The 17,505-nt window shown below is 48.5% G+C and overlaps 1 protein-coding gene across 3 annotated transcripts in view; it reads right to left on the reverse strand.

Moving 5' to 3' along the window:
• Positions 1-656: 656 nt before the first annotated feature.
• The window catches only part of LOC117357799 (cytochrome P450 1B1-like), a 130,152-nt gene continuing 113,303 nt past the window's right edge, over positions 657-17,505 (reverse strand). For all 3 annotated transcript variants that reach the window (XM_033938923.1, XM_033938922.1, XM_033938924.1), the window contains exon 3: positions 657-1,334. In XM_033938923.1, coding sequence (XP_033794814.1) covers positions 746-1,334 — 589 coding nt within the window. In that variant the 3' untranslated portion in view covers positions 657-745. The remainder of the gene's footprint in view (positions 1,335-17,505) is intronic.

Genomic DNA, 17,505 nt, shown 5'->3' on the forward strand with positions numbered 1-17,505 from the left:
TGCTTAGTGAAAAGGGCATAAAAGTCCATGCATTTCCTGATTCTAACACTCTAGTAGGCAGGCTGTTAGCTGCACTAGAGTCCAGCATGCTGTAATAAATCTCTTGTACTTTCTTCACACCTCTGACTTTGTGTGTCCAAGTGACCTTTCAGGCTGAGCCCTGACAGCAGTGACAGGAGGCTGCTTCTCCTGTCACTACTGTCAGGGTATGCGCATGAGCGGGGATCGCTCTCTACTGATCCTGGCTGTGGGTAGGGGGCGTGTTAACGATCGTCCCCATTTGCATGCAGGCCTTTACTGAATTCGTCAGCCGGCATGCAAATGGAAATGGATCGTGCACGGTTTGGAGGTTTAGTGAATCTAGGCCTTAACCAGAGCTCAGAGGCTATATGCAGACCTAAATAAAATTCTGCTATAGAATTTTAAAAATTCTTTGTTTTTAGTTTAGTAAGAATTTTATGCTAAAGCCCCTTAATTTCCTAAAAGTAGATCTTTCCAGCACCATAACAGTGAAGCATAAATACTAACTGTGCTCTATAGCGATTAAAAAAAAGCAGATGTGTTGCAATAAGAAGTCACTGCACGCCTGTAGCTCACAAACTTATCTTCAATTGAGTTCATGTGCCTTAAAAACCATTCAACTTCCAATTCACTCTGGAAATACTGTGGCTTGTTTAATGCCTGGCTTTAATTTGAATTTTATCAGCTCTATTCACCTTCAGTGTTCAAATGTAGTGCCAGTTTCTTACTGGTTGCCCTTTTCTTTTGACATGTGGCACACAGCACAATCAAGCAACTCCATATTATCCCGAAGCGTCATGCTAACTGTAAAAGGTTTGGGTTTGATGCTCAGACTGTATTCAGCTTCTAGACTAGGATTTTCACCTGGATTGGCATTGAAATTGCACTGGTGTGCAAGGATGGAAGCAAAGAGAAAGAGCTGCATTTTGGATAACTCCTCTCCAATGCACCTCCGTTTGCCAATCGAGAAGATCATCACTCTGCTCACAAGATCTCGGTCCAAGGACCCGCTCTCATTCAGGAATCTGGATGGATTGAAGTCATTTGGATTGAGCCATTTTACTGGATCATGGTTCACTGACCACTGGTTGACAAACACCACTGTGTCCTTGGGAATATGGTAGCCCAGCAAAGAGGTCTCAGTTGTGGTAGCATGAGGGATCGTCACAGGCACAAAACTGCTGAAACGCATTAGTTCATAAAGGAAAGCCATGACATAGGGGAGAGAGGGCTGATCTTCAATGCTTGGTAGACGATCTCGGCCTACGATCCTGTCCACTTCTTCTTGCAATTTAGCCTGGACTTTGGGATACCTGTTGAATAAATAGCAAATAAAAACATTACTTTTCTGTAAGTTTGTTTTAGAGTTAAGGGGTTAAAAGTGTGAGCCAGACCATAAGTTTCAAGTGTACTTTTCCCTCATTCTTCCGACTGCATAAGAATTCACAATTCATTTGAAGGGAAATTCTATAAGAGGGGTTGACATTCAGCCAATAGCTCAGTGTTTTGTTGACTGCTGCTGGTGGTATGCCCAGAAATTTAATGCCAGGCCATATCTGGGCTTCAAAATTGGCTAAACCAGTGGTGAACCTGGCCGGACAGGAACTAGGGATGGAACACCCACTCTTCTGGCTAGCGTACCCCCCCTGTGCGGACGTCAGCTCTGCTGGTCCCCTGCCCCAGAACAGGAAGTTGATATCATAGGGGGTGGGGCCAATGGAGTCAACGGCAGATCACAGACCCATGACCACACTAGCAACCCCAAATATCCTGCACCCGAGGTATATCGACCCGCCCTTGATACACCACTGAGCTAAATAGTTAAATGCAATATTTAGTAAATAATCAGCTATAGAGCTTTGCATAAAGATAAAGAATGACATGTCTCTTTCAAATTAAGGAAAACTCCAGAAGAAGAGGGTGTAGGATGAAGTTAAGAAGTGATAGGTTCAGGAGTAATCAAAGGAAATACTTCTTTACAGAAAAGGTTGTAGATATGTAGAACAGTCTCCCAGTAGAGGTGGCTAGACAAAGACTGTCTGAATTCAAGAAAATTTGGCATAGACACTTGGGATATCTTAGGGAGAGGAAAATATAATGGATGCTGTGAATGGGCAGATGGATGGGCCATTTGTTTTTTATATGTTTCTATGTTTATGTGGTTACCTTGGCCAATTAAGGGTCTGACTATCCCCTGGAATGCCTCCAAATTAACCAGTTTTGACATAGGCACTAAGGAGGAAATACAGAATCGTGCCTGACTTAAAACTTAGGTGCCTGTAATATAGGCCAGGGTTTAAAGGCCTAATTATAGGTGCCTAAGTCCTTTAGACCAGTGTCTCTCAACCTACAGTGGTGTGCCCTGAAAAGATTCTGAGTGTGCCACAATAGATTCCAGAATTTTACTTTAATTTTAAAAATTCCCTTCATAAGTAGCATAGATGTCATGTACGCAAGTATGTGTCAATGTTACGAACTTCAGTGTGTGTAAGGATACAACCGCCCAGACAAGCATCATTCTTTGGCATGATTGGTCCTGAACTGGTAAGTAGTTTTACTTTTATTTTTTTTTAATGCAGTAGTTATCCTAATTTGAGCAACACAACAATCAAGGCTTTTTCACTGTTTGGATCTTCCTATCTTTACAAACTTGGATTTTCAGCTCTGACAGAAATTAAATCGAAAAAAAGAGAATGACTGCAGATGGTGGATGATGAAATGCATGTTTGCATGTCAGCTATTTAGCTGTGTTTTGAGTTAATTTGCACTCAAAAGCAAGCATAGCCATCATATTGATTAGCAATTCTATTCCATCTACTTTAGTTTCACTGGTGTTACAATTACCCATATATAGCTTAAAGAACTTTAAATACATAACTCTCAAATTTAATATTTTGTTGGTTTTGCAATTTTATATCAATTATAATGTGCTGTAAAAAAACATTTGCTCTGTTTAATGTGCCATGAAAAACTGTCCATTACAATGCTCGTTCCTCCCACGTCCAAATGGGGTGGACTTGGCCATTTTCAACGTGCATATTTCTTTGGTCAAAAATGGGATATAAAGTTAAGCATCCTAAGGTTTGGACATCCTGTCAGCCTAGACCAGGGGTAGGCAATTTCAAGAGCTGGAGCCAGGTCAGGTTTTCAGGATATCCACAATAAATATGCATGAGATAGATTTGCATCTCAAGGAGGCAGTGCATGCAAATTCATCTCATACATATTCATTGTGGATATCCTGAAAACCTGACCTGGCTCCGGCTCTTGAGGATCGGAATTGCCTACCCCTGGCTTAGGCATTCAAGTAGAGTATTTAAAAAAAAAAATATTTTTGGACTTCTAGCAGTTCAGCTTTTGAAAATGGAGTATTCTATACTTCTGACTTTGGAGGTTTAGCGGGAAACATCCAAATCAAACTTAAGTCCTTTTGAAAATGGCCCTCCATGTGCAAACATACACACGTAAATGATTGAAATGACATAGGTGTATGTGTGGCATAAATATACATGCTTCCTTTTAAAGAAGCACCCCTTGATGTTTAACCTATAATACACAAATTATGCACCTAACTTGTGGCTCTTGTCCACATTTAAACAAATGGTCAACTGCAGCTAATCAATGGCAGCGTCATACCATATGATATTTCCTTCATCACAAAATTAGTTACTCCAACTGCAGAAAATGTATAGTTCATTATATTGAGAGGTCTGGTTTATGGGAGAAGTATCACATAAGTCTGGCTCCTACTGAACATGCTAGTGCTATGTAATACTATCACTGTAGCCAGAGCATTATCGTAGTACAGTGGTGCCTCACACAACGAACTTAATTGGTTCCAGGAGCAAGTTTGTTATGTGAAACGTTCGTTATGTGAAACGCGTTTTCCCATAGGAATACATGTAAAAAAAAATAATTCGTTCTGCAGCATAAAATATGCTAAGATGACATAAAAAAAGATAAATTTTTGGTTATTATTTTTATTTAGATACATCTAAAAACATAATTGTTTTTTAAAACAACACACATTTTTTAAATTTAAAGACAGACTAAGTAGAGTCTAATTTTACAGTGAGAGAGGGCAGAGTCTCAGCGGCAAAAACTGGGACTTAACTGTTCATTTTTTTTTTTTTCTACCGTGTTTCCCCGATGATAAGGCAGGGCCATCAAATAAGACAGCCCCCCCTTTTTAGAAAAAAATGTAAAATAAGGCAACCCCCCGCAAATAAGCCACCCACCGATACCTGCGCTTACCCGAATCGGGTGGTACGGTGGGTGACTCCGTGTGGTCCCTGGCACCCCCGACACGATCGGGGCAAGAGGGAGCTCAAGCCCTCTTGCCCCCCCGACTCCCCGACACGATCGGGGCAAGAGGGAGCCCAAGCCCTCTTGCCCCCCGACTCCCCGACACGATCGGGGCAAGAGGGAGCCCAAGCCCTCTTGCCCCCCCGCCCCCCCGACACGATCGGGGCAAGAGGGAGCCCAAGCCCTCTTGCCCCCCCCCCGACTCCCCGACACGATCGGGGCAAGAGGGAGCCCAAGCCCTCTTGCCCCGCCGATTCCCCAACTCCCCGACAATATCGGGCCAGGAGGGAGCCCAAGTCCTCCTGGCCACGGCGACCCCCTAACCCCACCCTGCACTACATTACGGGCAGGAGGGATCCCAGGCCCTCCTGCCCTCGACGCAAACCCCCCCTCCCCCCAACGACCGCCCCCCCAAGAACCTCCGACCGCCCCCCCAGCCGACCCGCGACCCCCCTGGCCGACCCCCACGACACCCCCAACCCCCTTCCCCGTACCTTTCTGTAGTTGGCCGGACAGACGGGAGCCAAACCCGCCTGTCCGGCAGGCAGCCAACGACGGAATGAGGCCGGATTGGCCCATCCGTCCCAAAGCTCCGCCTACTGGTGGGGCCTAAGGCGCCTGGGCCAATCAGAATAGGCCCGGGAGCCTTAGGTCCCTCCTGGGGGCAGGGCCTGAGGCACATGGTCGGGTTGGGCCCATGTGCCTCAGGCCCCGCCCCCAGGAGGGACCTAAGGCTCCCGGGCCTATTCTGATTGGCCCAGGCGCCTTAGGCCCCACCAGTAGGCGGAGCTTTGGGACGGATGGGCCAATCCGGCCTCATTCCGTCGTTGGCTGCCTGCCGGACAGGCGGGTTTGGCTCCCGTCTGTCCGGCCAACTACAGAAAGGTACGGGGAAGGGGGTTGGGGGTGTCGTGGGGGTCGGCCAGGGGGGTCGCGGGTCGGCTGGGGGGCGGTCGGAGGTTCTTGGGGGGGGCGGGCGTTGGGGGGAGGGGGGGTTTGCGTCGAGGGCAGGAGGGCCTGGGATCCCTCCTGCCCGTAATGTAGTGCAGGGTGGGGTTAGGGGGTCGCCGTGGCCAGGAGGACTTGGGCTCCCTCCTGGCCCGATCGTGTCGGGGAGTCGGGGGGGCAAGAGGGCTTGGGCTCCCTCTTGCCCCGATCGTGTCGGGGAGTCGGGGGGGGCAAGAGGGCTTGAGCTCCCTCTTGCCCCGATCGTGTCGGGGGGTCGGGGGGGCAAGAGGGCTTGGGCTCCCTCTTGCCCCGATCGTGTCGGGGAGTCGAGGGGGCAAGAGGGCTTGAGCTCCCTCTTGCCCCGATCGTGTCGGGGAGTCGAGGGGGCAAGAGGGCTTGGGCTCCCTCTTGCCCCGATCGTGTCGGGGAGTCGGGGGGGCAAGAGGGCTTGGGCTCCCTCTTGCCCCGATCGTGTCGGGGAGTCGGGGGGGCAAGAGGGCTTGGGCTCCCTCTTGCCCCGATCGTGTCGGGGAGTCGGGGGGGGCAAGAGGGAGCCAGGCGGAGAGAGGGCAGTTAAGCGCAGTGCCTGCGCGGAAGGATGCAGCTCGGGCGACTTCGTTGTGTGAAACGAAGTTCGTTGTACGAATCAAGACATAAAGTTCGTTGTGCGCAGCGTTCGCTGTGCGAGGCGTCCGTTATGCAAGGCACCACTGTATTTTTAAACTTTGTCCCATTCAGATTAACAGATTTACTTACTTATTGTATCTGGCATACATATAGATACAATGTTACCTTTGAGTGTTTTCACTAATAAAGGTTTTATGCTGTCAATAAATGTTAACACACCTTCCTCAAAAAACCTGAACTTAAGTCACGCCAAGCAATTGAGCTCTGCCAATACCGTATTTTCACGCAGATAACGCGCACCCGTGTATAACGCACACATGGGTATAGCGCGCAGAAACCACGATATTATGTATAAAAACTTTTGTATACCGCGCTCACGGGTATAACGCGCATGCTGCCCGACTGTTCTTTCGCCCGCCCCGACTCTCCTCTGGCCACCCCGACTCTCCTTTCGCCCGCCCCGACTCTCCTCTGGCCACCCCGACTCTCCTTTCGCCCTCCCCGACTCTCCGTGCGCTGTCCCGACTCTCCGTTTACCCGCCCTGCCCTGCCCCCCCCCCCCCGGCAGGACCACTCGCACCCCCACCCCGAAGGACCGCCGACTCCCCGACAATATCGGGCCAGAAGGGAGCCCAAACCCTCCTGGCCACGGCGACCCCCTACCCCCACCCCGCACTACATTACGGGCAGGAGGGATCCCAGGCCCTCCTGCCCTCGACGCAAACCCCCCTCCCTCCAACGACCGCCCCCCCCCCCAAGAACCTCCGACCGCCCCCTTATAAATGCTTTTATTAGAAGCTTATGGCTTGCCCACTAAATATCCTCCCTTCTGGAAGACACAGCAGAGAGTCTAATAAGAGCCCACGAGATACAAAAGTTTTTCTACATAGTTCCCACCCCGCCCGACGCCCGATTCACCCCCCCCAGCAGGACCGCTCGCACCCCGACCCCGAACGACCGCTCGCACGCGCTCCCACCCGCACCCGCGATCGGAGCAAGAGGGAGCCCAAGCCCTCTTGTCCGGCCGACTCCCCGACAATATCGGGCCAGGAGGGAGCCCAAACCCTCCTGGCCACGGCGACCCCCTACCCCCACCCCGCACTACATTACGGGCAGGAGGGATCCCAGGCCCTCCTGCCCTCGACGCAAACCCCCCTCCCTCCAACGACCGCCCCCCCCAAGAACCTCCGACCGCCCCCCCAGCCGACCCGCGACCCCCCTGGCCGACCCCCACGACACCCCCACCCCCCTTCCCCGTACCTTTGGTAGTTGGCCGGACAGACAGGAGCCAAACCCGCCTGTCCGGCAGGCAGCCAATGACGGAATGAGGCCGGATTGGCCCATCCGTCCCAAAGCTGGTGGGGCCTAAGGCGCGTGGGCCAATCAGTATAGGCCCTGGAGCCTTAGGTCCCACCTGGGGGCGCGGCCTGAGGCACATGGTCGGGTTGGGCCCATGTGCCTCAGGCCACGCCCCCAGGTGGGACCTAAGGCTCCAGGGCCTATTCTGATTGGCCCACGCGCCTTAGGCCCCACCAGTAGGCGGAGCTTTGGGACGGATGGGCCAATCCGGCCTCATTCCGTCGTTGGCTGCCTGCCGGACAGGCAGGTTTGGCTCCCGTCTGTCCGGCCAACTACCAAAGGTACGGGGAGGGGGGGTGGGGGGGTCGTGGGGGTCGGCCAGGGGGGTCGCGGGTCGGCTGGGGGGGCGGTCGGAGGTTCTTGGGGGGGGGGCGGTCGTTGGAGGGAGGGAGGGGGGTTTGCGTCGAGGGCAGGAGGGCCTGGGATCCCTCCTGCCCGTAATGTAGTGCGGGGTGGGGGTAGGGGGTCGCCGTGGCCAGGAGGGTTTGGGCTCCCTCCTGGCCCGATATTGTCGGGGAGTCGGCCGGGCAAGAGGGCTTGGGCTCCCTCTTGCTCCGATCGCGGGTGTGGGTGGGAGCGCGTGCGAGCGGTCGTTCGGGGTGGGGGTGTGAGCGGTCCTGCTGGGGGGGGTGAATCGGGCGTCGGGCGGGGTGGGAACTATGTAGAAAAACTTTTGTATACCGCGCTCACGCGTATAACGCGCGAGGGGTATGCACGGTAGGTAAAAACGCGTATAACGCGCGCGTTATATGCGTGAAAATACGGTACTTGGATGGAGGAGCACATCAAAAAGAGCTGTGGGTTTCAGAAGGTAGGTAATGTCAAACCTCTGTAGCATTTTGCCAAGAAAAAGGATCATTGTGGGGGAGGGGGGTACAAGCTGATAAAATTCCAATTTCAGAGTCAAGCCTACCCCCACAATAGCACAAAAAACAATGCCCTTGCCATGGAAAGATTTGCAGCTGCACCTTGGAAGCAACAATATGCATAAAGAACAAAATACAGGGAAATTTTCAAAAATTTCTCATGGTAAGACTGACTTTAGTGCCAGGCAAGATAGTAGCAATTATAATAAGGAATACAATTACATAGCACATAGACAAACATAGTTTAATGAGAAAGACTCAGCATGGGTTCAGCAAAGGGAAGTCTTGTCTCACCAATTTGCTTCCATTTCTTTGAGATCTTTCTGAGAATATTAAAAAAGTCAGGGGATAGGAGCCAAAGTTCTGTTATAGATTAGGAATTGGTTATTGGACAGAAAACAGATTGTGCCATGTTCTCAATATCAAAATGCCTAGATTATATAAAGAAAATAGAATATTAGTAGACACATGGAAAACATTAAGATATGTGAGTAATTTAACACCTATTCCAATTCACAAATCAACAAATCAAACTATATGGCTGAACTCCAAGATTCAAATTGGCGGATTTAAGGTCATAAGAAGTTGCCACCACTGGGTCAGACCAGAGGTCCATCGCGCCCAACGGTCTGCTCCCGCGGCGGCCCATCAGGTCTGTGACCTGTGAAGTGGTTCCTGACCATTTCTGTAACCTACCTCTACATCTATCTGTAACCCTCAATCCCCTCATCCTTAAGGAACCTATCTAAACCTTCCTTGAAACCCTGTAGTGTGCTCTGGCCTATCACAACCTCAGGAAGCGCGTTCCATGTGTCCACCACCCTCTGGGTAAAAAAGAACTTCCTCGCATTTGTTCTAAACCTGTCCCCTCTCAATTTCTCCGAGTGACCCCTTGTACTTGTGGTTCCCCACAGTCTGAAGAATCTGTCCCTGTCCACCTTCTCTATGCCCCTCAGGATTTTGAAGGTTTCTATCATGTCTCCTCTAAGTCGTCGCTTTTCCAGGGAGAACAGGCCCAGCATTTTCAACCTGTCAGCGTATGAAAAGTTTTCCATACCATTTATCAGTTTAGTTGCTTTCCTCTGGACCCCCTCAAGTACTACCATGTCCTTCTTGAGGTACGGCGACCAGTAGTGGACACAGTACTCCAGATGTGGGCGCACCATTGCACGATATAGTGGCATGATGACTTCCTTCATCCTGGTCGTGATACCCTTTTTAATGATACCCAACATTTTGTTCGCTTTCTTTGAGGCTGTCGCACATTGTGCTGATGCTTTCAATGTTGTGTTCACCATCACCCCCAGGTCTCTTTCAAGGTTGCTCACCCCTAGCAGTGATCCTCCCATTTTGTAGCTGAACATCAGGTTCTTTTTCCCTATATGCATGACCTTGCATTTCTCTATGTTAAAACTCATCTGCCACTTTTTTGCCCACTCTTCCAGTCTCGTTAGGTCTCTTTGCAGGTCTTCGCAGTCTTCTGTGTTTCTAACCCTGCTGCAGAGTTTGGTGTCATCAGCAAATTTAATAACCTCACATATCCTCCCCGTCTCCAGGTCGTTGATAAATATATTGAACAGGAGCAGTCCCAGCACCGACCCCCGTGGAACTCCACTTGTGTCCCATTGCCAGTCTGAATAATGGCCCTTTACTCCAACCCTCTGTTTCCTGCCTGCCAGCCAGTATTTGATCCATCAGTGGACATCCCCCTGCACCCCGTGGCTCCACAGCTTCCTAAGCAGTCTTTCATGAGGTACCTTGTCGAAGGCCTTTTGGAAGTCAAGGTAAATGATGTATTCCCTCAAAGAAATACAGTAAGTTCGTGAGGCATGACCTTCCCTTGCAGAAGCCTTGCTGGCTCGCCTTCAGTTGTCCATTGTTTTCTATGTGTTCGTAGATTGTGTCCTTGACCAGTGCTTACATCATCTTTCCAGGAACCGAGGTCAAGCTCACAGGCCTGTAGTTTCCCGGGTCACCCCTTGATCCCTTCTTAAAGATGGGCATGACATTGGCTATTTTCCAGTCCTCTGGGATCTCCCCAGTTTTCAAGGATAGATTACAAATTTGACGTAGTGTTTCCGCTATTTCGTTTCTCAGTTCCTTTAATACCCTTGGGTGGATGCCATATGGACCTGGTGATTTATCGCTCTTCAGTCTGTCTATCTGTCTGAGAACATCCTCTTTGCTTACTTCTAGTTGGACCAGCTTTTCATCATGGTCTCCGTTTATGTTCTCCTCGGGTTCTGGGATATTGGATGTGTCCTCTCTCGTGAAGACTGACGAGAAGAACTTGTTTAACCTGTCAGCTATCTCTTTTTCCTCCTTAACCACTCCCTTCCTGTCTCCATCGTCCAAAGGTCCCACTTCCTCCCTGGCTGGTTGTTTCCCCTTCACATAACTGAAGAATGGTTTGAAGTTTTTTGCTTCCCCCGCCAGTCTCTCCTCATATTCTCTTTTTGCTTTCCTAACCACTCGGTGACAGTCCTTTTGTGCTCCTTCTGGTTGTCCTTAGTTTGGTCCTTTTTCCATTTTCTAAACAATGTTTTCTTGTCACTTATCACCTTTCTCACTGCATTTGTTATCCACGCCGGGTTTTTGGTTCGATTTTTTTGCACCCTTTCCTAAACCTGGGGACATACAGGTTTTGTGCTTCGTGCACCGTGCCCTTGAATAGTGCCCAGGCTTCCTCTACAGTCTCCATCTTCCCTGAGCTGTTGCTGAGTTTCTTTCCCACCATTTTCCTCATGGCCTCGTAATTTCCTTTTCTAAAATTGAGTGCTGCTGTTGTAGTTCTTTTCACATTTGATGTTCCCATTTCTAGCTTGCACTGGATCATGTTGTGATCGCTGTTTCCTAGTGGCTCTAGTACTACCACCTCCTTTGTGGGTCCCCCTAGCCCGCTGAGGATTAGGTCAAGAGTGGCATCTCCTCGTGTTGGTTCCGTGACTAGCTGCTCCATGAAACAGTTCCTCACTGTCTCCAGGAACTTTGTTTCTCTCGTGCAATTTGAGTGTCCAATGCTCCAGTCTATCCCAGGTTAGTTGAAATCCTGCCTCAATTCAGCCTCCAAGCCCATGCTGGGTTCTGAGAAGGGGAAGTTCAGGAGCATTGCCGCGGGCCTTGTGTTTGACACATATGGCTTAAGCCAATCCTTCTTTAGCTTCTGGGAGAGAACAGTATCCATCTTGTAAGACTTGGGTCTTAATTGCCTTCTCAGCAGATTTTCACCCTTTATTTCCGCTAGCCCAGGGGTAGGCAATTCCAGTACTCGAGAGTAGGAGCCAGGCCAGGTCCCCAGGACATCCACCATGAATATGCATGAGATGGATTTGCATGCACTGCCTCCTTGAGATGCAAATCTCTTGCATGCATATTCATTGTGGATATCCTGAAAACCCGACCTGGCTCCCGCTCTTGAGAACTGGAACCGCCCACCCCTGCGTCAGCCTAGGTACAGCTTAGGTAAGTCTGGAGCACAATATTATTTCCCACAAGATGTGTGGACACACTCTCAGCTTTCTCTTGGATAGGATGTGCTTGGTAGAGTGAGAAGATTCTGTACACAAAGTTGTGTTTATTCTTTACTTCAAGATATTAAAGAAAGTTGATCAAAAAACTACAAGTCTGGCTGATAACATTAAAGTTACAAAAGTAAGGGTTAACTGAAGAGGAGCCTCAGATAAGTGTCAGCCTAATCCAGTGAGTTCTTTAGTGCTTGGCCACTTAAGAAGTCTCTGCTTTTCAATACAAGACCTGGAGGAGATTTCAGTGAAAGTCTATGATGAAAACTGTTCAGTAAGCTGTACCCAGCACACTAAAAATCAGCTGTAATGATTGGACCTCTCCCTAAAACCTCCCTTTTTGATGGCTGACTTTTTAGAAATTGACATTGCATCCAACATAAATTAAAACATCTGGAAGTATTGGATGAAGTATTGGATGATAGCAGGTATACGTATATTAGATGATGTTATTTCTAATGGAAAGCTGCTTAAGTTTTCACAGTTGCAACATAAATATGACCTTAATAAATCACAAAGTTTTAGATGGATGCAACTGAAGCAGGCCATTCAGGCGGGGTTCCCTGAATGGAAAAATCTTAATACTCAATATAGTTTGGAATTCTTATGCTTTCAGGTGGACTTCCTGGGGCATCAGGCCCCCCAGTGGTATAAACTGTTAGCTTGATTTATTAAAAAGAAACCAACCAGTTTCAACTGAATAAAGGCTGCATTTCAGGTACTATGGCAGAAGCTTTGACTATAGTTTTGCCGAAGCCAAATTAAGATCCTTTGTTGGTTTCAAATTACAGGCCAATTTCTTTGATTAATGTAGATGGAAAACTTTTGGCTAAGTTATTGGCTTTACGTTTGATTAAGGCTCTTCTGCATATTATAGGTGTGCACCAAACAGGGTTCGTTGCTCAAAGACATTCTTCAAATAACACCAGGTTGGCTCTTCACATGTTGACTTTAACAAAGTCCATGGAAGATCCGGCCTTTGGATGCAGAGAAGGCATTTGATCGTGTGAAATGGACATTTATGTACCAAGCAATGGACTGGTTTGGATTGGATTCTGGATTTATTCAAATGATTAAAGCTTTGTATAGCTCCCCTTCTGCTAGATTATATATAAATAATACTTTCTCAGATAGTTTTCGTCTGGAAAGGGGAGTTAGGCAGGGTTGTCCTTTATCTCCTCTTTTGTTTGATATTGTACTGGAACCTTTGCTATTGGCTATTCAACAAGCAGAGGAGATTCAAGGTATTCCTCATGGAGGTCGGGAATACAAAGTTTCTGCATATGCAGATGATATCTTGCTTCATTTGAGGAATCCTGAATCTACCATCCCATATTTATTGGATTTGATTAAAAGGTTTGGAAAATTTTCAGGATATAAAATAAATTGGAGCAAATCAGAAATTCTTCCACTTAACATACATTGTCAAAAAGGACTGTTTGATATGTTCCCTTTTAAGTGGAAAGAAAGCACACAGTTACTTACCGTAACAGGTGTTATCCAGGGACAGCAGGCAGATATTCTTAACTGATGGGTGACGGCACCGACGGAGCCCCGGTATGGACAATTTTAGAATGATTGCACTCTAAGAACTTAGAAAGTTCTAGTCAGTCCACACCGTTCATGCGCGAGTGCCTTCCCGCCCGACGGAGGCGCGCGGTCCCCTGTTAAGATAAGCCAGGTAAGAAGCCAACCCGGGGAGGTGGGAGGGACGTAAGAATATCTGCCTGCTGTCCCTAGATAACACCTGTTACGGTAAGTAACTGTGCTTTATCCCAGGACAAGTAGGCAGCATATTCTTAACTGATGGGTGACCTCCAAGCTAACAAAGAGGGATGGAGGGAGGTTGGCCATTAAGAAAATAAATTTTGTAAAACAGATTGGCCGAAATGTCCATCCCATCTGGAGAATGTATCCAGGCAGTAATGAGAAGTGAAAGTGTGAACTGAGGACCAAGTCGCAGCCTTGCAGATTTCCTCAATAGGTGTAGATCTGAGGAAAGCTACAGACGCTGCCATAGCTCGAACCTTATGGGCCGTGACAGAACCTTCCAGTGCCAGTCCGGTCTGAGCGTAACAGAACGAAATGAAGGCAGAAAGCCAGTTGGAAAGCGTTCGTTTAGAAACAGGATGACTCAGCTTATTAGGATCAAAAGAGAGAAAAAGCTGGGGAGACGATCTATGAGGCTTGGTGCGCTCCAAGTAGTAAGCCAGGGCAGTCCAAAGTATGCAACGTCTGTTCTCCAGGATGAGAATGAGGTTTAGGGAAGGACACAGGCAAAACAATAGACTGGTTAAGGTGAAAGTCAGAGACAACTGTAGGCAACTTTGGATGAGTACGAAGAACCACCTTGTCATGATGAAAAACAGTGAAAGGTGGGTCAGCCACTAATGCATGTAACTCACTGACCCTCCTGGCAGAGGTAAGAGCAATAAGGAAGACCACTTTCCAAGTAAGACATTTGAGATGAGCTGTGGCCAATGGTTCAAATGGAGGCTTCATCAGGGAAGAGAGAACCACATTAAGGTCCCAGACAACAGGAGGGGGCTTAAGAGGTGGTTTCACATTGAAAAGGTCCCGCATGAATCTGGAAACCAGAGGATGAGCTGTAAGAGGTTTTCCATGAACTGGCTCATGAAAAGCAGTAATGGCACTGAGATGGACTCTGATAGAGGTAGACTTGAGACCAGAGTCAGACAAAGAGAGTAAATAATCCAACACCTGTTCTACCGCTAGCGAAGTTGGATTATGATGATGAAGAAGACACTAGGAAGAGAACCGAGTCCACTTCTGTTGGTAACATTGGAGAATGGCCGGCCTCCTGGATACATTCAGAATATGATGGACAGGCTGAGAGAGGGATGTTTGAGCAGAACTCAGCCCGAGAGAAACCAAGCTGTCAGGTATAGAGATGGCAGGTTGGGATGTAGAAGGAATTGCTGATGTTGAATAAGTAGAGTAGGAAACATTGGTAGAAGTATGGGCTATCTGGAACAGAGCTGAAGAAGAAGGGAGAACCAATGTTGCCTGGGCCATCGTGGAGCAATGAGAATCATGGTGGCTGACTCTTGAGTTTGAAAAGAGTCCTCAACATGAGAGGCAGAGGAGGAAAGGCATAAAGAAACTGATCCGTCCAATTGAGGAGAACCGCATCTGCTGCCAGACGATGAGGGGAGTAGAGTCTGGAACAAAATTGGGGCAGTTGATGGTTGTGAGGAGCTGCAAAGAGGTCCACCTGAGGAGTGCTCCATTGAGCGAAAATGGAGTGACAGGACCGAGGGTCTATTCGTGAGGTTGAAGAATTCTGCTGAGGTTATCCGCCAATGAATTCTGTTCGCCTTGAATATAAACAGCCTTTAGGAAGAGACTGCGAGCTGTTGCCCAAGACCAAATCCGTTGAGCCTCTTGACATAACAGAAGAGAGCCCGTCCCACCTTGCTTGTTGATGTAGTACATTGCTAATTGGTTGTCTGTGCACAGAAGAACCTGGGGACAGAGAAGATGCTGAAATGCCTTGAGAGCATAAAACATCGCCCTGAGTTCCAGGAAATTGATGTGATGTCGGCGTTCGTAGGTCGTCCAAAGACCTTGAGTTTGGAGATGGGTCATGTGAGCTCCCCAGGCATATGGGGAAGCATCCGTGGTGATGATCATGTGATGAGGAGGCAGATGGAACAGAAGACCTCTGGAAAGATTGGAGGAGTTTGCAGAGACTGCCGAAGAGACGATGTCACAGATATGTGTCGTGAACAAGAATCTGTCGCTTGGGACCATTGAGTGGCCAGGGTCCACTGAGGAGTATGCAGGTGGAGACGTGCGAGGGGGGTAACATGAACTGTCTGGCAGAACTGGTGTCCTGTAGGAGCACTTGATGACAAAGCTGGAGAAGGGTCTGAAGACGGTTGGATGGAAGAAATGCCCTCATGAGATTGGTGTCCAGAATTGCTCCAATAAATTGAAGTCGTTGAGTGGAAATGAGATGCGACTTCGGGTAATTGATTTCGAATCCCAGCAGGTGAAGAAACGAGATCGTCTGGTTGGTGTTGTGAACCATTTACGGAGAGGAAGGTGCTTTGATCAACCAGTCGTCCAGGTAAGGAAAAACCTGGAGACTGTGAGATCGCAGAAAGGCAGCCACCACTATGAGACACTTTGTGAACACACTTGGGGACGAGTCTAGTCCGAAGGGCAGCACTTTGTATTGATAATGATGGTGATGGATCAGAAATCTGAGGTACCGTCTGGACGACATATGGATAGGGATGTGAGTGTAAGCCTCTTTGAGATCCAGGGAACATAGCCAGTCGCCCTGAGTGAGGAGAGGATAGAGAGTGGTAAGGGAAAGCATTTTGAACTTCTCCTTGACTAAACATTTGTTGAGGTTCCTGAGATCCAAGATGGGCCTGAGATCTCCGGCCTTTTTGGGAACCAGAAAGTATCGGGAGTAAAATCCCTGCCCCCTCTGATCCAGAGGAACTTCCTCTATGGCGTTCAGAAGAAGAAGGGATTGTCCCTCCTGAAACAGGAGGGAGGACTGAGACGTGTTCAAAGCAGACTCTTTTGGAGGACTGTGAGGTGGAAGAGTCTGAAAATTTAGAGAGTAACCCTGTCGAATGATGGATAGAATCCATTGGTCTGAAGTGATGAGTTCCCAACGGTTGAGGAAAATCTGAAGACGTCCCCCTATGGGTTGAGGCAGAGGAGACGAAGGGGGAAGACTGGCTATGTCAAAAAGTCTGAGCAGCTTTGGGCGGAGCAGCTGGTTTTACAGGTTGTTGTTGCTGCTGACGAGCTTGCTGTTGTTGCTGTTGACGTGGCCTCCAAGGTTGAGGAGGATGAAAAGTACGAGCAGCATAACGTCGTTGATAGGAAGACTGCTGTTGAAAAGGACAAGTAGGTGGAGGCTTCCTTTTGTTCTTCAATAAAGCATCCCACCTGGTCTCATGAGCCGATAATTTCTGAGTGGTGGTATCCAGAGATTCAACATACAACTCATCACCCAGGCAAGGTGCATTTGTTAGGCGGTCCTGGTGATTGACTTCGAGTTCTGAGACCTGAAGCCACGCTAAGCGACACATGGTGACAGCCATGGCAGTAGCTCTAGAAGTCAACTCGAAGGTGTCATATATAGAGCGGACCAGAAACTTCCGAAGTTGAAGCAAACTGGAAGTATATTGCTGAAACAAAGGTATTTTACCTTCAGGAAGATACTTCTGAAAAGTAGAAATCTGTTGGATTAAATGCTTCAGGTAGAAGGAAAAATGAAAGGTTGGCCAGCAAAGCATTTTGGTAGAGACGCTTGCCAAACCGATCTATGGCCTTGCCCTCTCTGTCAGGAGGGACAGAGGCATATACACTAGCACCTGCAGCTTTCTTCAGAGTGGACTCTACTAGCAGGGACTCATGAGGGAGCTGAGGCTTGTCAAACCCTGGGATAGGAATAACTTTATAAAGGGTGTCAAGCTTACGTGGAGCTCCAGGAATGGTTAAAGAAGTCTCAAGATTTTTATAAAAAGTCTCCCTCAGAATGTCATGGAGGGGCAACTTCAGAAACTCTTTTGGAGGTTGATCGAAGTCGAGGGCATCAAGGAATGCCTTGGACTTCTTAGAGTCAGATTCCAAGGGGATAGACAGTGTCTCTGACATTTCCCGCAAGAATTTGGAAAAAGAAGTCTGCTCAGGCTTACTGCCAGGCTCCTGCATAGAGGGATCTTCATCAGAAGAAACCTCATCCTCGGTTGCTGGAGATTCTTCAGAATCGTCCCCAAGGTCAGGGTCTCGTACGGGTGGAAGTAGTCTGCGAGAGACCGGAGTCGAGGTGTCACCATACAGAGATTTGCATACCGACTTGCCCGACC

The sequence above is a fragment of the Geotrypetes seraphini genome, chromosome 3, assembly GCF_902459505.1.
Source record: "Geotrypetes seraphini chromosome 3, aGeoSer1.1, whole genome shotgun sequence".
In the NCBI taxonomy this organism is placed as follows: domain Eukaryota; kingdom Metazoa; phylum Chordata; class Amphibia; order Gymnophiona; family Dermophiidae; genus Geotrypetes; species Geotrypetes seraphini.